Source organism: Zalophus californianus, chromosome X (genome assembly GCF_009762305.2).
Source record: "Zalophus californianus isolate mZalCal1 chromosome X, mZalCal1.pri.v2, whole genome shotgun sequence".
Classification (NCBI taxonomy): Eukaryota; Metazoa; Chordata; class Mammalia; order Carnivora; family Otariidae; genus Zalophus; species Zalophus californianus.
In genome coordinates, this window is record NC_045612.1 from 3,310,776 (window position 1) to 3,335,197 (window position 24,422).

Below are 24,422 nucleotides of genomic sequence, written 5' to 3' on the forward strand. Positions count from 1 at the left end.
ATAAAAATTTTAATAGAGAAATGGGAAAATAACTGAGGAAAATCTCCTTACAAGTAGGGCAAAATGAAAAAAAAAGAGAGAATGTAAGAGAAAAGGCAAGAGACTTAGGGATGAATCCAGCAAGTAATCCAACTCAGAAGCTGCAGAGTGAGTGAACAGAGAAAAGGGAATGAAGGAAACTAACAAAGAACTAATACAAGACATTTTTACAAATGGAAATACATAAGACTCCAGATTGAAAGTGACTTCATAGGCCCACATAAAGGTATATCATCATGAAATTTCAGAAAACCAGAGATGAAGTGATAATCTAAAAAAGAAAGAAATGTGGGGTTTTTTTGCAAAGAAATGGTTACAGAATGGCATCAGACTTCTCAAGTATACTGGATGATGGAAGACAGCGGAGTAGTAAATCTCATGAATCTGAGGGACACATGCTTTTCAACCTAGAATCCTGTGCCTAGCCAAAGTATCAATTAAATGAAGAGGTACAGTAGCCATTTTCAGACCTCTAAGATCTCAGAACTTTCCTATGCACTCCACCTTAGGAAGATACTGGAGGATATGTTCTATTAAAACAAAGAATAGAATGTAAAAGACAAAGACAATGGATCCAGAAAAGAAAGTATGCAACAGAGGAAATAAGTGATCAGAAGTCCTAAAATGAAAGGTATGCACCAAGCAAGCCTGGAGAGGAACTAGTCTAGTTTGGGGCAGGAGGCTAGATGTATTTATATAGTCATTTATAATGATGTTACCACTGATTATTGATTGAACTAAAAATATTGTTATAATTGTATTGGAGGATGCGGGAAGGGTTACATTAATGAAGTAAATCATTATCAAAAAAGATTGGTTATGTGTGAAACTAATAGCATTATAAGCATATTATTTAGACATTTAGAAATATCACTTAAGAGAATTAAAAATAAGACTTGCTGGACAAGTTGAGTGGTGAGTACATTGAGGTAAGGGTTTTCTGGTTTTCATTATAAGCCTTTAAGTTCTTTTTTTAAAAACTGTGTTACTTTGATTAAACTTTTTTAAAATTAATAAAAGCAAATAAAATGAAGAAATAAGCCTCTACATTTAAAAAAAAAAGATTATTCTTAGAACTGCTTTTAGGGGCACCCGGGTGGCTCAGTCAGTTAAGCATCCAACTCTTGATTTTGGCTCCAGTCATGATCTCAGGGGTCATGAGATTGAGCCTTGTGGGCTTGTGCTGGGCATGGAGCCTGCTTAAGATTCTTTCTCTCCCTCTGACCCTCCCCCTCTAAATTTTTTTTTAAAAAAGAATTACTTTTAAAATAGTCATAAATTCTTACCTAAATCTTGGAAATGCAGTAATTCTTAGCTTCTTTTTCTTATTATAAGAATATTTGAGGGATGCCTGGGTGGTTCAGCAGTTAAACATCTGCCTTTGGCTCAGATTGAGTCCCGCATCAGGCTCTGTGCTCAGTAGGGAGCATGCTTCTCCCTCTGCCTGCTATTCCTCCTGCTTGTATGCTCTCTTTCTCTTGCAAATAAATAAATAAAATCTTTTAAAAAAAGATTTTCCTTCTTAAAAAATATTTGAATGCTCTAGAATAATATTTTACATTAGAGAATATATTCAACTTCCATCCACATCTTGGAAAAATTTAGTTTATCATTATTAATGGCTTTTAAATCTGTGGGGCATTCCTGTAAATACAGCCACAAATTGAGTCACCCCTTGCGGTGAATAAAATTCACTGTGGGTTAAGTTGTACTCATAAACTGGTAGTCTTCCTACCCTGTTCTATGGTAGACATAAATGCCCTGACAACAATAGTATTCTATCATTGATGAATCGATTGAAACAAAAACAGCAATCATTTTTGAAATATACGTGGGATGCAGAGCTAAACATAGCATGGCCCTAGTACTCAGAAGCTGATTGTCTAAAAAAGAAAGTAAGGTATATATGCATATACATACAGAGCCCTGATACAGGACCAAGTGCTGACGGTCATAGGAGAGAAAAAAAACAAAATACTCTCTCTCCATTTTTTTTCTGTTTACCTTAAATTGGCTGTTTCTTGAGGAAACTACTTCCTCAGCTGACAGTTCAAGTGTAAGCCACCCTGCCATTCCTTCCTTGCTGCTTCCAGATCATTACCTACTCCTTTACCTCATGCAAACTGCTTTGTGCTTTAATGCTCACTTCATGTGGCTCTCTCACTCTATTTTTCTTATCTTTCCAATATTATTGTCTCCTCTGTGCTCATTTTATATATAGGATTTTCATAACTAGTTTACATTATTTGCAACCATTCCAAGCTCAGTCATTGTTTTTCACTTGGATGACACATCTGACATCATAAACTAGAATAGAGCCTGTGGCCAGTTCTATCAGATAAGCTCTGCATTATCCCACTTGCCAAGCACTGTTACTGTTTCCACCACTAGGTGAGGGCTTTGGAAATGAATCAGTCTGATTGCCTGTATGCTTGTTCTAATGTTTTGTTTTTCCAGGAAGACCATAAAAGTTAAGTCAGCCAATGATATTAGTATGTTTGGAATGGCCACCAGATATCAAAGCCTCATGATAAACTTCATTGTAAATATGTGAGGTCATATGCTCTACAGGGCTTACCTCTGTGTCACCCCTGGTCAGTGTCCTAATTGTAGTTTCTTGTGTGATTATTTATCCTCCCTTCACTTCTTTTTTTTTTTTTTAGGATTTATTTATTTGAGAGAGAGCGTGAGAGTGAGTGAGCATGAGTGGAGGAAGGGGCAGAAGGAGAGAATATCCAAGCAGACTCACACTGAGTGCGGGGCCCGATGTGGGGCTCTATCTCAAGAGCCATGAGATCAGGATCTGAGCTAAAACGAGGAGCCAGATGCTTAACTAACTGCACCACCCAGGCACCCCTAATCCTCACTTCACTTTTTATCTTTGTACTGTACTGTGCTTTTTCCCAGACTTTATCCTCCCATCCTTTTTAAGCTTTCACTCATTTCTCTCAGGAACTCCTGTTCACTGGAAAATAAACCATTTGGTATTACCAGCTTTTTTTTTACTGAAAATATTTATTTTTTACTCCAATAACTCCTGTCTTAACTGACACCCATTTCTCAATTGAGACTTCCCTTCTGCTACCTTTTTGCTTGGCAGAAGCTGTTATTCTTACCCCATTTTCTAGAAATGTATTTCACATCTTCCTAACCCCAATATTGCTCTCAGACCATTAACCTTCCACTCTTTTATACTAAAGATGTCTCCTCTGAAGCTTCAGATGTTCACTCGGATTATCATATATCAGGATTTCCTGTTGTTCCCTTTTTTCCTTGATATTTCCCTTTGCACACAAGTCTCCATATGTGTTCCTAGCTTCAATGGATTGGCCTCTTAATTTTATTCCTCCACTAACCATCTGTTCTATACCCAATAGTCAGAATGTTCATTTAAAATTGTAAATTAGAAAAATTTTGCTCAAAATACTTTAATGGCTTCCCAACATACTTAGATCAAAATCCATAATCCTTACCATGACCTTCAAAGCTTTATAGGATCTGGTCCCAAGATCTATGATGCTACCTTTTACCATTCTTCTTAAAAAAATTTTTTTTATTTAAATTCAATTAGCCAAGGTATAGTACATCATTAGTTTTTGATATAATGTTCAATGATTCATTAATTGAGTATATCACCCAGTGTTCATCATATCACATGGCCTCTTTAATGCCCATCACCCAATTACCCCATCCCAATCTTTTTTTTTTTTTAATTTTTTATCATTCACTCCACTTAGGTCACATTGGCCTCCTTTATGATCTTTGTACATGTCACTCACCTTCTAAGGGCAAGTGCTTTGTCACTACTATCCTTTCTCTCTGAAAGTTTTGTTTTCAGATCTTTTCATGACTTGCTTCCTCATTTTATTCAGATCTCTGCTTACCTGCTTGGATTTTCTCTGACTAGCATATATCATACTTCTCTACCCCTGACCTGCTTTCAAATACTATCTATGTTTTGGTGGGTAGAAAGGTACACAGTGAGTTAAAGTAAATTTCATATAATGGTTTTTTCATCCCTCATGGAAAAGGTAAAAGGAATTGTTAAGATTTAAAATAGACTTTATAAGAAATAGAAAACAATTGATTATGAACACATAGGAAGATTGCAGGCACAGATTGAAGGACTAGAATAATTCAAGAATATAAGCTTATAAATGCCACCAATCCATCAATGGCTATGGAAATTTTTTTCAGAAACAAGTAGAAGGGTTGGATTGGAGTGACTGAGGAAGTTGATGATGCTAGGGAATGAGTGCAGTAATACACCACCTGGCCAGGTCTGGTTAAGAAAGCAAACAGAATGATGGATTTTGAGAAATTGCAGTTATTCATTCATTTGTTAAGTATTTACTGTGTGTCTACTACATGGTAGGTTCTGTGTTAGGTGCTGGGTGTACAGCAGTGAACAGTAAAACATGGCCCCTTCTCTCAAGGAGGTCAAATTGAAACTACCCATTAAACAAGTAATCCCCATTCTCCCCTCTACCCTCCCCCTAGCAACCATTCTACTTTCTGTCTCTATCAATCTGAATACTCTAAGTACCTTAAGTGGAATCATATAAAAATTGTCATTTGTGACTGGCTTATGTCACTTAGCATAATGTCCTCAACATTCATTCATGACCTAGCATGTATCAGAATATCCTTCATTTTTAAGGCTGAATAATATTCTATTGTGTGGTTAGACCACATTTTGCTTATCCATTCTTTTCTCTATAGACACTTCAGTTGCATTTGCTTTTTGCTCTTGGGAGTTATGGTGCTATGAACATGGGTGTACAAATCTTTTTGAAGCCTTGCTTTCAATTTTGGGGAATATATACCCAGAACTAGAATTGCTGGGTCACACTTTAATTCTATTTTTAATTTTTTGAGGAACCAACATACCATTTTCCATAGTGGCTGCACCATTTTACATTCCCAACAGTGCACAAGGACTCCATTTTTTCCACATCATTGTCAACACTTGTTATTTTCTGTTTTATTGTGGTTGTTGTTGATAGAAGACATCCTAATGGCTCTGAGGTGGTAGGTACCTCATTGTGGTTTTCTTTTTTTTTTAAGATTTTATTTATTTGAGAGAGGGGGAAAGAGCACGAGTGGGGGGCACAGAAAGAGAGGGAGAAATAGACACCCTGCTGAGCAGTGAGCCCGATGTGATGTGGGGTTGGATCCCAGGACCCTGAGATCATGACCTAAGCTGAAGTCAAATGCTTTACCGATTGAGCCACTCAGGAGCCCCTCTCATTGTGGTTTTCATTTCCATTTCCCTAATGACTAGTGCTTGTTAAGCATCTCTTCAAATGCTTGTTGGCCATTTGTATATCTTTAGAGAAATGTTTATTCAAGTCCTTTGCCGGTTTAAAAACTGGGTTGATTAGGTTTTTTCCATTTTGTTTTTTGGATTTTTTTTTTTGCCTTTTTTACTGAAGTATAATTGACAATTTCTTATTAGTTTCAATATCTTACATATTATCTTAATAGTACAATATCTTATTGGTTTCAAGTGTATACCATGATTTATTTTATACATTATGAAAGGATCCCCATAAGTATAGTTACTGTCACCAAAGTTATTATAATATTATTGACTGTATTCCCTATGCCATACATTACATCTCCACGATTTATTTTATAACTGGAAGTTGGTACCTCTTAATCCTTTTCACCTATTTTACCTGTTCCCCCAATCCTTCCCCTCTCCAGTAACCAAGTTTCTTATATCTAGAGTCCATTTCTGTTTTGTTTTCTTAGATTCCACATATAAGTGAAATCATATGGTATTTGTTTTTCTCTGAGTTATTTTAGCATAATACCCTCTAGGTCCATCCATGTTGTGGCAAATGACAAGATTTAATTATTATGGGTGAGTAATGTTCCATTGTATATATATGCTATATCTCCTTTATCCATTCATCTATTGATGGACACTTAGGTTGCTTCCATATCTTAGCCATTGTAAATAATGTTGCAATAAACATAGGGTCTATGTATCCCTTCTAGTTAGTGTTTTCATTTTCTTTAGGTAAATACCCAGTAGTGGAATTACTGGATCATATGATATTTCTAAATTTTTGAGGAACCTTCATATTGTTTTCCATAGTACCAGAATCCATTTACATTCCTACCAACAGTATATGCAGGTTCCCTTTTCTCCACAACCTCACCAACACTTTTTTTTTTGTCTTGTTGATAATAGCCACTCTGACCAATGTGAGGTGAATATTTCATTGTAGTTTTGATATGCATTTCCTTGATGATTAGTGATGTTGAGCATCTTTTCATGTCTATCGACCATCTGTATATTTTCAAGTCCTCTGCCAATTTTTTAATCAGGTTGATTATTTTTATATTAAGTTGCATAACTTCCTTATATATGTTGGATGTATGACTTACAAATATCTACTCCAATTTAGTATGTAGTCTTTTCATTTTGTTGATGGTCTCCTTTCCTGTACAGAAGCTTTTTAGTTTGATATAATCCCATTTGTTTATTTTAGCTTTTGTTGCCATTTCCTAAGGAGATTTTTGTCTTAAAAAATATTCCTAAGACTGATGACAAATAGCTTACTGCCTATGTTTTCTTCTAGAAGTTTTATGTTTTCAGATCTTCCACTCACACCTTTAATGCATTTTGAGTTTATTTTTGTATATGGTATAAGACAGTAGTCCAGTTTTGTTCTTTTGAATGTAGCTGTTCAGTTTTCCTAGCACCATTTATTGAAGAAACTGCCTTTCCCCCATTTGATCTTTTTACCTCCTTTGGTCAGAGATTAATTGGCTATATAATCATAGGTTTATTTCTGGATCCCCTTTTCTATTCATCCATATGTCTATTTTTATGCCAGTACCATACCATTTTGATTACTATAGCTTTGTAGTATGGTTTGAAATCAGTGAGCATGATACCTCCAGCTTTGTTCCACTTTCTCAAGATTGCTTAGCTATTTGGGGTATTTTGGTGGTTTCATACAAATTTTATAATTTTTTGTTCTAGTTCTGTGAAAAACACCATTGGTATTTTGACTGGGATTGCATTGAATTCCATAGATTGCTTTGGGTAGTATGGACATTTTTAAAAATGTTAATTCTCCAAATCCATGAGACAGTATAATTTTCCATTTGTGTTGTCTTCAATTTCTTTCATCAATGTCATAAATCCCCCTTGGTTAAATTTATTCCTGGGTATTTTATTATTTTTTATGCAACTGTAAATGAAATTTTTTTTTTTGCATTTTTAAAAATTTTTATTTACATTCAATTTAATCAGCATATACTATTAGTTTCAGAGGTACAATTTAGTGATTGTTTGCATACAACACCCAGTGCTCATTACATCAAGTGCCCATCACCCAGTTACCACTTCCCCCCACTCCCCTCCCCTCCAGCAACCCTCAGTTTGTTTCCTATAGTTAAAGGTCTCTTGTGGTTTGTCTCTCTCTCTCTGTTTTCATCTTATTTTATTTTTCCTTCCTCTCCCCTATGTTCATCTGTTTTGTTTCTTAAATTCCACATAAGAGTGAAATCATATGGGATTTTCTTAATTTGTCTTTTTGTTAGCTCATTATTAGTGTATAGAAATGCAAGTGATTTCTGTATGTCAATTTTGTATCCTACAACCTTACTGAATGTATTAGTTCTAGTTGTTTTTCAGTGGAGTCTTTAGGGTTTTCTATATATAGTATCATGTCATCTGCAAATAATGACAGTTTTACTTCTTTTCTAATTGGGATGACTTTTATTTCTTTTATGCTGTGGCTAGGACCTGCAATACTATATTGAATAAAATATGATGAGAGTGGACATCCTTGTCTTGTTCTTGATCTTAGAGAAAAAGTTTTCAGCTTTTCACCTTTGAGTATGTTAGCTGTGGACTTGTCATATATGATTTTTATTATGTTGAGGTACACTTCTTCTATCCTCACTTTGTTTAGAGTTTTTATCATAAATGGATGTCGAATTTTGTCAAATGCTTTTTTCTGCATCTATTGAGATGACCATATGATTTTTATCCTTTTTTTTGTTATTGTGGTGTATCACATTCATTAATTTGTGGATTTTGAACCATCTTTGCATCACTGGAATAAATCCCACTTGATCATGCTATATAATCCTTTTAATTAATGTACTGTTAGATTTGATTTGCTAATATTTTGTTGAGGGTTTTGGAATGTAAGTTCATCAGGGATCTTGGGCTGTAATATGTGTGTGTGTGTGGTGTCTGGTTGTGATATCAAGGTAATGCTGGCCTCATAAAATGAGTTTGGAAGTGTTCTCTCTTCTCCAACTTTTAAAAATAATTTGAGAAGGATAGGTTTAACTCTTCTTTAAATGTATTGTAGAATTTACCCATGAAGCCATCTGGTCCTGGACTTTTTTTGTCACTTCTCTGATTTGTCTTTGAGTCTCTCGTAGCTTATATGTCATTACTTTGCTCCACTTATGAAAACTGGGGTTCAGGAAAGTTGAATGTCTGTTATGGGGTGGATTCAGAAACACTGGGCCATATCTGCATATACTCTGAGGTCCTGGCTGAGTATCAAGTACATTCAGGGCTCCAACTAACCCTGTAATTAGCATTTCTAGAACAATAGACAGGAATGCCATCTGAGGAAAACCCTTGAATTGGACATGCATTGGTCCATACAATTTTTCATTGCTTCATCCCAAAATCCATATAAGATGGCTTTCTAGATGGAAAGGTGTCCTGGGAGTCATACTGCTTGGGGGAATTTGTGCGCATACACACACACACGCACCCACATGCATGAGTCAATTTCAGTTTGGGGGTGTGGGTATTACTCCCAGCTGAACTATAAAGATATATTCTCTGTATAGGAGAGGTCAAGACTAAGGAGGAACAAACTGGAAATCAGATTGAGAATCTTCAATGGGAGGAGGGTCATCTTTTTTTCACTAAACCTCTATGACATGCCTAAGTCAGGCACTTGACTAGGAAGGAATGAAGAGAATCACAACTTGGTCAAAACTAAATCTAATTTGTATCTATCAAATTCCAGAGCATAGGGAAATATTGAAAACTAGAAACAGAAATGGATTAACCATTAATCTCTACCTCCTGTTTCTGTCTTCTTGACAGTACAGCTTTTGCTTTGATTTCCTTCTTTGACAATTTAGGTAAAAATTAAAATGGTTGATTAAAATGTGCCATGTTGGAAAGGGCAAGGGAAATTAAAAGGTAATTTTCCTTTATTGCTTTAAAAATCTGAGATTAAATCAACTGCTGCTTCTCCTCACCTATAGAACAAAAAAGACTTATGAAGCTAAAGAAAGTGTTTGCTGTTTGGAATGATTGTTTCAGATACTTGGTCATAACCAGCTTAAATGTTGACTAAATGAAATAACATGAAAGATTCTAGCAAAGTCAAGGTAGTGGGGTTCTTTTCTTTCCTTTCTCCTTTTTTCTTTGTCTATCCACAAAAAGAAAAAAAGAGATTACTAAGCAAATTAATAAGCAGGCAAACAAGTAAAGTGCTATTTAATAGCAGAGGCATTTAGCACCAGGCCTCTATTCACACAATGAAGTTGCTAATTATAAATGAATCCCATGTAGTATTTAAGGCACTTACAAGGCTCTTAGAAGCCTTAGAGCTCTGTCCCCCTTCCATGTGTAGCAATGTGGCTGCAATTCTTAAAGAGAAAGAACAGTATTGCTTTATAAAAAGACCTATTAGTGAGATGGTTCATGTACTTAAACCAACACTCATTTATCCCACACCCCCTCTCTGATTGATTGAAAACTCTAAAGTCAGCATGGGCAGGCAGAGCAGGAGGGCATGGCATACAAAGCCTTTGCCATGTACACTGTGATCCAGCTACAACAGACTTCTTATCATCCCCTCAAACAAGCAGTGCCCTTAGCCTGTGCTGCATCTTCATCTGATGAGCTCCTGCTTATCTTCTGTGACCCAGGTCACAAACTTCATTGCCTTCTCTGAGCTACCTTTTCCAACATCTATAGGTACTTTGTCCCTTGTTTTACTGAATTCTCATCATATATGTTATAATTTGCCCATATCTGTTAGAACTCTGATCATATTATATAGCACTAATGTGTTCCTACAGCTCTCTGCCCCACTGGACTGTAAACTCCTAGAAAACAGGGATTGAAATGGATTCATCTTTTAACCTTCCCACCTATCCCTAAATACCTAGCATAGCTTTGACCCAGTAGATATTCAGTAAATATTTGGCAAAGTTATACTTGAATCAGGAAGGTAAATGGCAGTATGTTCTAAAATGAGGAAAATCAAAATGGTAGGGACTCTGATGTAAAGAAGAAAATAAAGAGATTAGGAGAAAGGGGTCAGTAAGAGAAGGTGGGAGTAGAGAAACCCTGGAAGGAAACAAGAAGCAGAGGAGTAAAGTAAAATTACAGATGCTGGGAAGCAAAATAACACTGAGAAAGGGAACAAATGAGGTGTGTGAAATTAGGGCAATGCAAGTAGTTATCACTCTTCATCAAATACTCGTGGGCATTTCTGAAGCTCATCTATCCCCAACTTTTCCCTAGAAACAAAAAGGGATGGAAAGAAGAAAAGGCCAGAGTGCAGAGGGAGGCAGCAATCACTATAGACTATGAGCTCAGCCACTTTCTTCTGATTTAGACCTGAGCTTTGTTTCCTTTTCTTCATAGAGGGTCCATGTGTACACAAATCATATATGTGGGAACAAATGGGCACATGTGTGCATGTTTGTTTCTCATTGAGTTTTTATTCTGAAAAAAAATTTACAAAGGGCAGTGTCATAACAAAGGCAGAAACAGCCAGGGGCTTGCTGTGTCAGAGGGAAATATTTGCATAGCTCCCTGGGGAGGCCTTGGCTCCTGCCTGCATCCATGTATGAGTGGAAAACCCTGGTGTGCCCCCTAGTTTGCTGAACACATTTACAGTGCATGAAGGGTGAAATACTGTTGTAATGATGCATGTAAACATGCCATAGTATTTATTGTGTCTTTAAGATGAAATGACTTTCAGACTCACATAGCTCTCTTCCTCACAGGGGATGTGCCACTTGATGGTTGAAGCCTTTTGGAGTTATTTCTCGGGTAACCAAAAAGTGCCTCGCACCTATAGAAAGCAACACAGTACAGCCCTGGATAAAAGTCAGGAGCCCAGGTGGCTAGTGTGGGCTCTGCTACTCAGTCTGAGGCTGAGTTTTATCATCTGTCAAATGGGAGTAATCTCACCTACCTACTTGATAGGGTTACTGTGAGGATCAAATCACATGACTATATAAGACCCTACATGTGACCAACATTTCACAGTTTTCCAGTGATTCTTACCACCATTCTTTCATCTGATCCTCCCAACAACCCTGCCAAATATTTTGATTTTCATTTTACAGATGAAGAGACTAAAACACAAAGAGAAGTGACTTGGCCAAAGCCACATAGCTAGTAAACCAGGATGATGCAAGTTTTCTGTTTCAAGCTCATCTTCAATTATCCTTAGACACAAACCTGGCTACTCAGTGCTATTGGCTTCCTGGCCCCTGTTTCTTAACTTCCCTCATGGCTCCTCCTCCCTACAGCCTCTGAAGGTGCTCTGTATAATGAATTAATTAGCTTTTGTTTTGTCCCCCCTTTTCCCCTACTTTTTCTGGCTCCTAGAAGAAAACACCAGCAGCCCCAACAAAGAAAACCAGCACCACCTTCAACATCGTGGGGACCACCTATCCCATCAATCTGGCCAAGGAAACTGAGTTCTCCACTATCTCCAAGGGCGCTGCTCCCAGTGCCTCCTCAACCCCAACAATTATTGCTTCACCCAAGACCAACTACGTGCAGGACATCCCGACTGAGACCAAGACCTACAACAGTGTCAGCAAGGTTGACAAAATTTCCCGCATCATCTTTCCTGTGCTTTTTGCCATTTTTAATCTGGTCTACTGGGCCACCTATGTCAACCGGGAGTCAGCTATCAAGGGCATGATCCGCAAACACTAGATAGTGGTGATGCAGCAACCAGAGCACTGTATACCCTAGGAAGCATCCAGGCCCCCAAACCCCAGGGCTCCCCTTTCTGTATTTCAGGATTCTTCTTTTTAACTCTCTACCAAGCTGTGACTCTCAATTCATATTTATGAATCTCAATGAAAAAAATAATAACAGAAAAATTACTTGTCCCCCTGACATTGCTGAGTGTACCCTCATCAGAGCCAAACACTGCCATTTGTTTAGTTGCTCATCTTAGTCTGTCAGTCTCCCCCAGCTGAGGGCACTGCATGTATTTTATTGCACTCTGCCCACTGCAAAAAGAACAGGAGACTCAACTGCTTGTAGTGGGAAACTTGGCTATTTGAGTGGTCCAGACCAAGGAGGATTCTTGACTGGTCCAGATCAGGTGATTCTGACTCGTTCACGAACCAGGCTATCCCATATGGTCCTGGCTTGCTATTTCCTTTACCTACAGCTGGGCCCACTATGCAAAAGTACTGCTAGCAAAGGCAGGAGCCAGTGCTAACCTCTAAACCTGGCCCCAGCCTCTTTATTGGCTTGGAGGTTAGTGGGGACTGTTGAAACTCACTAATGTCAATGATATATAGCCAAAACAGAACCAATTAGGCCAGCCTGGCCTCAAGATGGCTGATGCTCTGCCATGTTCAGCTGCTCAGGAAAATAGTATCTTCTTTGGTATATCTCTCCCTTCAGAAAAGCCCTTTGACCCTCCCTTGTCAGCTGGACACTGCTTAGTTTGGACTCATTACTGTCTGCAAATTCTTCAGGAAAAGGATCAAGTATTTTTGTAATTTATATTAAAAAGGGACAAACAGAAACAAAAAGATCTAGATCAAATGCCTACACAATATTTTTTTTTAATTGGGTAGGAAAGTCACCTCCCTGCCAAGGCAACTAGTCAAATACTGGATGAGGCAAGAGATTTGGGCTGGGTGGTAAAAGCTTAAAGTCTGGCTCTAAAGAGAGGGCCACTGGCAGGTGAAAGTCCAGTTATTCCTTCCATGCCCTCCACACCCTAAATGCTAGCCCAGATCTAAGAACTGTGCTCTCACTATGTCAGGGAACTATGGTCCTCTATTGATGCCAATTCTTAGAGGGGTGAATTGGAGTCTAGTTGATTTTTCAGTCAAGTGAATCATTATTACCAGTTTGTTAATATATTACTTAGGGGCCATTTGATCTCATTTGTTCTTAATGTATTATGATTGTAAAATTTTTATAAGATAGAAAAACTGACTCTCAGATGTTTAAATGACTTGCCTAGACACCTTATAAGTGTCTGTAATAGAGAACTATCATGGGTCCCTTTCCAAAGACCAAAATGAAGACAGGACTGAGAAGCCAGGTCCACTTGACCTCTGAATCAGCACAATCTCAACAGTCCTGCTGACTCCTGCATGCAGTTTGGATACCAAAAAGATTTGTAGAAGTTACAATGTGTCACCTAAGGAGACCACTTCTAATAGTCATGGCTCAATGGAATGATATTAAGATGGCAGTCCCAGCCACTAGTCCAGATTATCCCAGAAGCCCAAGTAAAGCCACAGATGGCACCAAAATCAGACTCTCCCTGCCCACTCCCTAAACAAAGCTCCTAAGGGGTTTATCATTAGCCACTGGTTGCCTTTGCACCCATCCATCCCCTCCATCCCCTGCTTCTCTGCCATTGCTGGGATAATGCATGCCAGTCCCATTATTTCTAAGAGTATGTCTGTAGGCAATTTCATGACTAGAAGAGTGTAGTGTTGTGGGTATGTGGGGTTGGGGGGTGGTGGGGTGGGTGGGGCTGTTGTTAATGATCGTCTAAAGGAGTTTAGAATGAAAGCCTGACCTTTGCCTTTCTGTAGAAATTGTGTTTCCAAATGCTTTGGTGCAATGTTTAGCGGCTGTTTATTAAAATTCTGAATTGTACTCAGACTGGAGAACTTTTTTTTAGATTATTTGAGAAAGAGTGTGCATGAGCAGTGGGAGGGACCGAGGGAGAGGGAAAGAATCTCAAGCAGACTCTCTGCAGAGTGAAGAAACTGATGTGGGATATAGGGCTTGATCCCATGACCCTGAGATCATGACCTGAGCCAAAATCAAGAGTTGGACACTCAACTGACAGCCACCAAGGCACTCCAAGAGACTTTTTTGATTACTCGTCTTTCACCCCCACTCTCAAGTCACCCTTGCTTTCTACTTAACACTATTGAAATAAGCTGGAAAAAGAGTAGCCCCTGAGCAAGATACCTATTACAGTTGATCCAAAATGGAACCCACGTGAAAACATAGCTTTGATTGACTCAAGGGTCTCATTACCTAATAAGACAGAGAAGGAAACACCTGCATTGTTTCCTCTGCTAGATTCGCCCACTCCCAGGAAATACGGAAAGTTATTCTCATTGCAATTCTAAAGGCTTTCTCTTTCCCATTGATTACCATTTTTCTTAGGCAATAGTTCCCTTAGGTAATAGTTTAGTTATTAGGCAGAGTGGATGTCTGATTGGTTGATCCATGTGTTGGGAAATGGATGATGACCCTTATTTCTTAGAGTTAGGAAAAATCTGGGAAATAATCTCATGAGATCTGCTTGAGGAAATCACCTGGCTCCTAGATGATAAGGGAAATCTCTTTGGGAGAGCATTTCAAATCATATAAAAGTTTTCTTGAGACTTGGCCAATCTGACCCTCATTGCATGTTCCAGCCCTGTGGTAATTGATGGATGCCTTGCTGCTGCAACAACCTCACAGTCCCTTGACCAGTTCAACCATACCCCCAGAACAGCCAGGCAAGGTACAGATGGCAGCCTCTCTGGCAAAACTGCATACCAATATTTAAGGGTTGTTTCCTTGAGAACCCTCTGAAACCACTTTGCCTCTGAAAATTATTCCCCTAGTCTTAGGGAAAAGCTCAAGCTATTCCCATCAGCACTTCTGTTGCTGAACTTCCCTAGAGTTTGAAGCCATATCCCAAACTGGGACTGGTATCTCTGGACTCAAGTATTTTATGATAGAACATTAGAGACCTATCCATAGCAACAGCTTTAGGAGCTGCTGGAAGAATGCCTAACACATAATAGGCACTCAATAAGTATAAATAAATGAATGCTAATTTAGATCAGCGATACATAGGGGAGGGTTTCTTTAGGGTCATGGTGGAGAGGAAACTAGCTAAACCGTAATCAGTGATTAATGGAAACAAAAGCAATGTGCAACCTTCTAAAGCAACTCTAAGGGCATCTAGGTACTAATAAATATGCTCTGTTTTAAGTCATTTTAAATATATTTTTTCTACTTAAATAATTGCTCCTATTTGCTTTTTTCTTTCTTCTTTCTTTCTTTTTTCTTTTTTCTTTCTTCTCTTTCTTTTTCGTTCTTTTTTCTTTCTTCTTTCTTTCTTTCTTCTTTCTTTCTTCTTTCTTTCTTTCTTTCTTTCTTTCTTTCTTTCTTTCTTTCTTTCTTTCTTTCTTTCTTTCTTTCTTTCTTTCTTTTTCTTTCTTCTTTTCTTTCTTCTTTCTTTCTTTCTTTTTGGGAGGTTCATTTAATGACCTATTAGTTTCTTGTGTTAAAGTACTGAGGGCAGGAGAGGAAGGCATGACTGAGCACCAGGAACCTCTGAAAGTCTCAGACATAACCGACTGGCCCATCTAGGATGCATCTGTGTTATGACACCCTTCAGAGGGCTTCCCAGTCTGAGCTGGCCCTCTGGAACTCTGAATCTTTCCAGCAGAACATGGAACAAATAAGAAGGGAAATGGAAAAGGAAGAATGCGGTTAGGGGAAACTCCGTCAAAGAGGCCCTAGAATTGGAGGCAGGGATCTTTCTTCAGTCTCAACAGCTTTGAATTACACAGGCTGTCTTCTGCCCAGAAATGTTAATCATGTGACCATCCACTAGAATAAAGCCAAAGGTACCTGCCCTTGTTGACTGGGCAAGCTGCCCTATGGGGCCTCCTACCCTTTTCCATCAGAGAGCAACCTGGATCTGTTTTGCCTTGCTTCTGTCTTGTTTCTGGAGCTCCAACAATTTGATATCATGGAGAAAACACTGAGAAGAATGAACACCTGGATTTTAGCCAGGGCTCAATGCCGTCACAGATGTTGTGTGATGATGTTGGGCAAGTCCCTCCCCTAAGGTCATACCTAGTTTCCCAATTAGTAAAATAGAGTTCTGATCAGAGCCAAATCTACAGAGTATGCTTTCCAGCAGCTGCCCTAGTGGTCCACTTTATCTCTGCATGTCACCACATCCTGGGGCTTCTACACCAGCCCATCTCAGGAACACAAACCCAATCCTTTTGTTGCCTGTCACACAACTCATATGGATTGGCAGCTTCAAAAGAATTTAGCTAAACACCAAGACAATGAAGTGCCTAAATGGGGGGAATGCAGGGGCCAAACAGGTCTAGTAGGGACCTCCTCAAGCCCCACACTATATCCTTGGCCTGAGCTTGACGTGGCAGGGTTTTGTGTAATGAGGTGTAGGATTATTAGTAGCCCAGCTCCAGTTCCATCATGAGAAAAGTTGGGTCCCACATTGAGAAGGTTATGGGAGTGTTGGCATCAGTCAGGGGTCCCCCAGGTAAGCCAAGAGCACATACTGGAAACAAAAAAACACCTTCCCTTTGTTTTTCCCTCCAAAGGTTCAGCTTTGGGGAGAACAGAAACCATCAGAAGGAACTCCCTAAACTTCTTGTGAACAACTCAACAGCCATCTTGGGATCTTCACATATTACCACGCCGTTCCCTTCTGTCACAGACCAAAGGTGGCCTCTCTTCTGAGACCAGTCTTTCCTTTGTCATCCCTGCTCCTCTCCTCTAAAAGAATTCTATCTCTATTACCTGCTCTCAGTGAAGCTACTCCTTCTGAGTCACCACTTCCCTGGTTAACTAAAACCTAAAGGCATTTTTTTCAGTTATCTTACTTGACCTATCAGCAGCATCTGACACTGTTGACAATGACTTTATTTTTGGTTTCTATGACACCACAATCTCCTGATACCCCTACTTTTCCCCCTGCTACCTTTTTGTTTGTCATGATTTTCCTATTCTTCTCTCATCTCTTAAAGGCTAGGGTTCCCTAAAGTGTTTTTGCTCTTCTCCTAATCACTTTTACACACTCTCACTGAATGATCTCATCTGTCTTGATAGCTTCAGTGACTGCCTATTTCAATTATCTTTTGTTATGTAACAAACTACCCCTAAATTTAATGCATAAAACAGCAATTTTTATTATTTCCATGGGTCAGGAATGTGGACAGGGTGCATCAGAGCTGGCTTGTCTCTGTTCCACAATGCCCAAGACCTCAGAAAGGAAGACTCAAATAAGCAGATGTGACTTAATTGACTGGAACATCTGGAGATGGAGAATCTACTTCAAAGCTCCATGTGACAGGGGATTTTGTGGTGAGATATAGGCATATTAGTTGCTCAGCTCCAGTTCTGTCCATCAGGGAAAAGATTGGGTCCTAAACTGAGAAGATGAGGGAGGTTCTGGTTGCCAAACCAGGAGGTAGGGTCCTTAATTCACATGTCTGGCAGCTGGGTTGTGATGGTTGAAGGATAGCTTCAACTTGGATTGTTGACTGGAGCATCCATACATGGCCTTTCCTTATTACTTCTCACAACATGGAAGCTGGGTCCTGAGAGGGAACATCTCTAGAAACAGCATCATGGAGAACAGTGTTCTGACAGAAACAGTTGAAGGCTGCATGGCTTTTATTGTCTTAACCTTGGAAGTAGCTGCATTTTGTTGGTTACAACAGAGGTATTAAGGCCAGCCCAGATTCAAGAGGAGAGGCACAGACCTCACCTATTAATAGGAGGAGTGCCAAAGATTTTGCAGACATGTATAAAAACTGCCACACCTCCTTTATGCTGTTGATTGGCAAATCAACATCTCTAGTCTAGTTCTTTCATATCAAATTTAACATGTTCAAAGCAAAACTCTTGACTCCTCAACCCACACAATTCTTCCCTTGGTCATTCCTTTATCAATTAACAGAAGCAACATTTGCCCGGATGCTCAAGCAAAAACACAGAGGTAATTCCTGACATCTCTCTCTCATCCCCACATTCAGCACATCTGACAATCTTGTGCACTCAGCCTCTAAATTAAATTTCATATTGTACCACCTCTTCCTCACTTCCATTACCAGCACCCCAGTCCAAGCCTTCATTGTGATCTCACCTAGATCACTACAGAGCTAGCCTTTTAAACTGTAAATCAGATCATGTCACTTGCCTGTTTAATACCTTTCAATGGCATCTGCTACACATAAAATAAAATCCAAAATATAACCCTGTCCTTAAAAGTCTTGCTCCATCTCCTTACCACAATGCCTGCCTCACTTACAATGCATCAGCCATATCAACAGCGCATCAAGTACTACTATGTCTTAGGGCTTTTATGCAGGGTGTTTTCTCAGTCTAGAATGTTCCTTCCCTTCCTGCCTTGACCTGGCTGACTCCTACTTATCCCTCAGTTCGCACCTGAAAGGTCATGTCTCTCATGCTTTGTCCTCCATTGCAAAGCAGCTACATGCTTGTTCCCACTCCATTCTGTATTGCTCTCACTATCCTAACATTTACTATTGCAATCTCCCACTAGACTAAGCCCTATAAGGAGGAGCTGCCCCTGTTCACCATTATGTAGAAGTAAAACCACAGTCCAAACTCAGCAAATGCTTATTAAATAAAACAACTTTTGAGCTGGGATTTAAAGGATGATTCAGAATTTGCCAGGCAAAGGAAAGAAGGACATTCAAGACAGATGCACAAAGGCCCAGAAATGCAAAAGACCATAATGAGATATACAACAAATTTATTTGTCCTGTCTAAGCATTCTACCCATTAGGATGGATGGTGAGTATAGTGGCTCTGGATCTAAGAGGTGATGTGGAGGGCATAACTTATCATCTACCTGAGAACCTGGCTACATGCCATCATCTTGGTAACCTATGATGTCAGAAGGTTGGCTTCTATAAATCCAGAAAGTTGATAGCAGTACATGTGAGCTGCTTTGGGGAAAGCCACTTGCTGGCCCCTGGAGTTGATGACTCCATTCCAGGCCAACTTCCTACAGACCCAGGATCTTAGAGTTTCTCATGCTTACAGCCACTCTTCAGCCTTGCTACACAACAGCACATTTACTCACACTATTCCAAAGCCTACAGACCTTTTTTCAGATCATTAAAGTTTCAAATGAAATGAACAGAAGTCCATGAAGGATAATAACAACACTGCTAGGTCACATTGCAGACCACTAAATTTTATCATGGTCCCAGGACAACCCTGTAAGCTGTACCAGGCTGGGGGCTTAGGACTCTGCATTCCAGCAGATGGAGTTTTGTGCCTACTAGTGTCATGTTGGGCAAGGGCTCTAGGATCTTTATACACCTCAAGCTGGGAACCCTTTCTGAAATACAGATCTAGCCTCCTCTCTGTTTCCTCCTCCTCCTACCAGTCTTCTCCCTGCCTCTTCATGGGAGAACTAGGAAAGTTTAACAAATGTTTATTGGCAAAGTAGAAAGCTAGTGAAACCCTAGTAGAAATAGAATCAGACAGTGAAGTCCAAGGTCTTATTCATCACTAAATTCCCTCTGTGCTGATGTGAGGAATAGCTAATACTGACTCTGAAACTGTCTAATTCCCTCAAGCCACATTAATGCTGTGCCGGTCTCCTATGATGAGCTACAACCAAATTTTCCAGGCTTCTATGGCACTAGAAGGCCTCTCCCAAGTTAAGGTCAGTGGGAGATGGTACCCAAGGCTCGTGCTCAAGTTAATGGTGTCTCAACTGGGAATTTGTTCTATATACTTTGGCTTTAGGTCACAACCATACTAAAATCCCCTTGAAAGAGCCATGATGACAGATGCAGCATAGTCTGAACCTTGGTAAGATGGCCACAGCCTCTTGTAAGTATTAATATGTGGTCATATGTGAGGTTTTGATACAGATTAGTCCCTGTCCAAACCCATGTGAAGAATGAGATATCAACATGGTCATGGAGAAAACTAGTGGTTGTTAGAATAAGTATGAATGGTAAAAGAACACAGGAACTGGGAAGCAAGAATAATGAGTTCTAATCTGGATTATACAACGACCTCACTTGTAGGACCTTGGGGAGTCACTTAACCTCTATGCAACATGAATATAATAAGAAAACTTCCAGGGAACACTAGGCTTGAATGAGCTACTGTACATGGAAGATCACTGTAATTGTTAATTGCTGCTCATATGTAGGGAATAAATCTAATCCAAACACTGTTATTGAGAGTGATGTCACCAAAATGGTGACAGAGAAGTCATTCCTGATTTTGCTCCCCCTCATAAGAAGAACAAATAATAACTATTTACAGACAAGACACCACTGAGAGAACCCTAGGACATGGGTCTAAGGCTGAAGCTCCACCCTCACCCCCCGTACCACAGAGGTCAAGACAGACTACATTAGAAGGGTAAGAGAAGCAGCTACATGTTGACTGCACATTGTCCCTCCCCCAGTACAGTTCATCACCACACAAAGAGGTCTCACCAGAGCCTCTGGTTCCTTTAGTGGGAAAAGAGAACCCAGGGAAGACAACCAGCCCTTCCCAGCTTTGTGGAAGTCCCTACTCTGGTCTCACACCATGAGGATTGCAGGGGAATTTGCATGAACCAACCACTAGGAATCTGACTGTGAGGGAGTAAAAGGAGGGGCTTGTAACAACCAGCAGACTGAGTTTGTACCTGTGGGGCCCAAGCAGTAATCCCAACCAGTGACTTTCCTCATCTACAGCACCAACTTGGGGACAGTCTGACCTGGGAACTCAGTGGGGTGTAGATCCACCTGATTTGGATCCTTAAATGAGGAGTTTTGCTGGCCCTAGAGTTCAGATTGCCCACACCCTGGCAAGGTGCTGAGTTATAACCCCACCCACTGTGGAAAGTGCTTTCCAGTCCCATCTGACCAGAAGGACTGGTGAGAACTCCTGGAAGTTGTGCAGCCCAGTGGTGCTTGAGCTGAGAGGTGAGCAGGCAAAGTAGATCATCCCCAGAGCAAAGCTAATACCAGGCATGGAGGATTCCTCTGCTATGCATGGGCAGTGGATTGAGTTATAGAAATGGCTGAGGGTAGCTCCCAGCCTCTTCCAACCAGAGAGCCTTTTTGGAAAATTGAGAATAGCCTAGAGCAGTCCTTCCCCTCTCCAACCCAGGTAAGGGGGCTGAGACATAGCCTTACTTGTTGTAGAGAGCCTTATTTGACCAGAAGGGCTGTTAAAAACACCTGAAAGCTGTGCAACCCAGCAGTTCTCAAGCTGGGAGAAGGGCAGACAGAGATCATAGTTTTCAGAGCAAAGCCAGAGGCCCTATTCAGCCAGGGAATTTGGGGTGTGAGTAGGCTTGAGTTCAGACAACAAATAAAGAGCTCTACTGGTTTTAGAGCTGCTTCTCTCAATGCACTTAGGAAGGGAAACTAATTCATAGCCCTACTTATTGCTGAAACAGCCTTTAGCCTGCCTGATCAGGGAATCTTACCAGAGCACAGAAGCTGCATAGCCTATTCAACAGCCCTACAGACAGTGGCACTTGAACAGAAAGCACAGCCCATGGCTTTCCCTATATACAGAGCAAAACCAGTGGCCTTACATGACCAGGATATTCAGTGCACACCCTGGTCTGATTTGGGTCCCCAAACAATGAGCCACGCAGGCCCTGGGTCCCGTCCTGTTGCCCCACCAGGTCAGGAAAACTAATTCATAGCCCCACCTGCTACTGAAAGCAGTACCCAGTCCTGAACATCCAGGAACCCTGCCCAGAGATTCCAGGGAACCACAGAGCCCATCCTACAGACACTTGGGTAAGGAACCAAGTCCTCAGTTTTATTCAGCTGGTCTCAGCCAGAGGCACACCACACACCCCTGACCTCAGAGCTCAAATGGTTGCCTCACCCAAAGATAGATCTAACAGCAGGCTTCACCTGCCCAAGGACATTACCAGCAGATAAGTCCAGAAACTGAATCTGAGCTGTCTGGCAAAAAACTATGTCTGCCAAAGCAAACCTACAAAGTCCTAAGAAGAGACTACTTATTCAAATGTGTAAATATCAATATAAGGAATCAAGGGTCATGAAAAATCAGGTAAATATGACACCACCAAAAGAAACTAGTGAATCTCTAGTAACTAACCTTAAAAATACAGAGATCTGTAAAATGTCAGAGAAAAATTTAAAATAATCTCTTAAGGAAGTTTAGTATGGGCCAATTGGGTGGCACATTCGGTTGAGCATTTGACTCTTGGTTTCAGCTCAGGTCATGATCTCAGGTTTGTGAGATGGAGCCCTCATTGGGCTCCACACTGGGCATGGAGCTTGCTTGGGGTCTCTCCCTTTCCCTCTGCCCCCCCCCACTCACTCTCACTCTCTCTCCCTTTCTAAAAAAAATAAGAATGAAATCTTGCCATTTGCAATGACATGCATGGAGCTAAATAGTATAATGCTAAGCAAACTAAGTCAGTCAGAGAAAGACAAATACCATATGATTTCACTCATATGTGGAATTTGAGAATGAAAAAAAAATGAACAAAAGGGAAGAAAAGAGAGAGAGAGAGGCAAACCAAGAAACAGACTCTTAACTATAGAGAACAAACTGATAGTTACCAGAAGTGAGGTTGGTGGGGAGATGGGTTAAATAGGTGATGGGAATTAAGGAGTGCACTTGTAATGAGCACCAGGTGCTGTCTGGAAGTGTTGAATCATTATATTGTACTCCTGAACTAATATTACACTGTATGTTAACTGACTGGAATTTAAATAAAAACTTAAAGAATAAATAAAATTTAGAACAGGAAAACAATAGATAATATTAACCAAACTTTGAGTTGGTTCTTTAAAATATCAGATTGACAAACCTTTAGCTAGACTAACCAAGATAAAAAGAGAGAAGACCCAAATCACCAGAATTATATATGAACAATGAGAGATTACAACTGATACCGCATCAATGCATCGGATCCTAAGAGAATAGTATAAACGACTATGCACCAAAAAAACTGGACCACCTAAAGGAAGTAGAAAATTCTTAGAAACATACAACCTACTGAAAACATACTGGAATGCACAAAGACTGAATCAGGAAGAAACAGAAAGTATTAATATACTAATTACTAGTAAAGAGATTGACTCAGTAATCAAAAATTCCTCAATGAATATAAGCCCAGGAACAAATGGTTTGATCGGTGAATTTCCCAGACATTTAAAAATTAATGCCAATCCTTCTCAAACTTCCAAAAATTCAAAGAGGAGAAAACACTCCCAAACTTATTTTATGAGGCCAGCATTACCTGATACCAAAGGCATGAATTGACACTACTAGAAAACTATAGATCAATATCCCTGATGAATATGGATGCAAAAATTCTCAATAAAATACTAGAAAAATAAATTTACCAACATATTAAAAGAATCATTTACCATGATCAAATGGAATTTACACCTAGGATGCAAGGATGTTTCAACATACACAATCAATGTAATACAGAACATTAATAGAATGAAAGAAAAAAATCACATCATCTCAGATGTAGAAAAAGCACTTGACAAAATTTAGCAGCTATTCATGATAAAAACTCTTAACCAATTAGGTATAGAAAGAACACATCTCAATATAATAAAGGCCATAAATGACAAGCCCACAGCTAACATCATACTCAATAGTGAGAGGTTGAAAGTTTTTCCCTCTAAGATCAGGAACGAGCCAGGGGGTGCACTCTCACCACTCCTATTGAACATAGTACGGTAGTCTTTGCCAGAGCAATCAGGCAAGAGAAAAATAAAAGGCATCAGAATTGAAAAGGAAGAAGTAAACTGACTCTATTTGCAGATGGCATGATTTTATATATAGAAAATCCTACTCTAGAAAAAAAAAGTTAGATCTAATTAATTAATTCAGTAAAGTAGCAGGATACAAAGTTAACATGCAAAATGAGTAATGTTTCTATACACTAACTGAATTATCTGAGAAAGAAATATAAAGATGACCCCATTTACAATAGCACCAAAAAGAATAAAATACTGAGATATAAACTTAAGGTGGTGAAAGATCACTATTCTGAAAACTATAAGACTTTATGAAAGAAACCAAAGACATAAATAAATGCAAATGTATCCCATGTTCATGGTTCGGAAGAATTAATATTGTTAAGATCTTCTACTACCAAAAATGATTGATAGATTCAATGCAATCATTATTAATATTATAATGGGATTTTTAACAGAAGTAGAAAAAAGAATCTTAAAATTTATATGGAACCACAAAAGACACTGAATAACCAAAGAAAGCCTGAGAAAGAACAAAGTGGGAGGCAACACAGTGTTTGATTTCAAGGTATACTATAAAGTTATAGTAATCAAAACAGTATGGTACTGGCATAAACAAA

The 24,422-nt window shown here is 39.4% G+C and overlaps 1 protein-coding gene across 4 annotated transcripts in view; it reads left to right on the forward strand.

The window, feature by feature from the left end:
- The window catches only part of GABRA3 (gamma-aminobutyric acid type A receptor subunit alpha3), a 390,132-nt gene extending 376,199 nt beyond the window's left edge, over window positions 1-13,933 (forward strand). For all 4 annotated transcript variants that reach the window (XM_027607297.1, XM_027607296.1, XM_027607295.1 and 1 more), the window contains one exon: window positions 11,675-13,933. In XM_027607297.1, the coding sequence (XP_027463098.1) occupies window positions 11,675-12,010 (336 nt within the window). In that variant the 3' untranslated portion in view covers window positions 12,011-13,933. The remainder of the gene's footprint in view (window positions 1-11,674) is intronic.
- The last annotated feature ends 10,489 nt before the right edge of the window (window positions 13,934-24,422 follow it).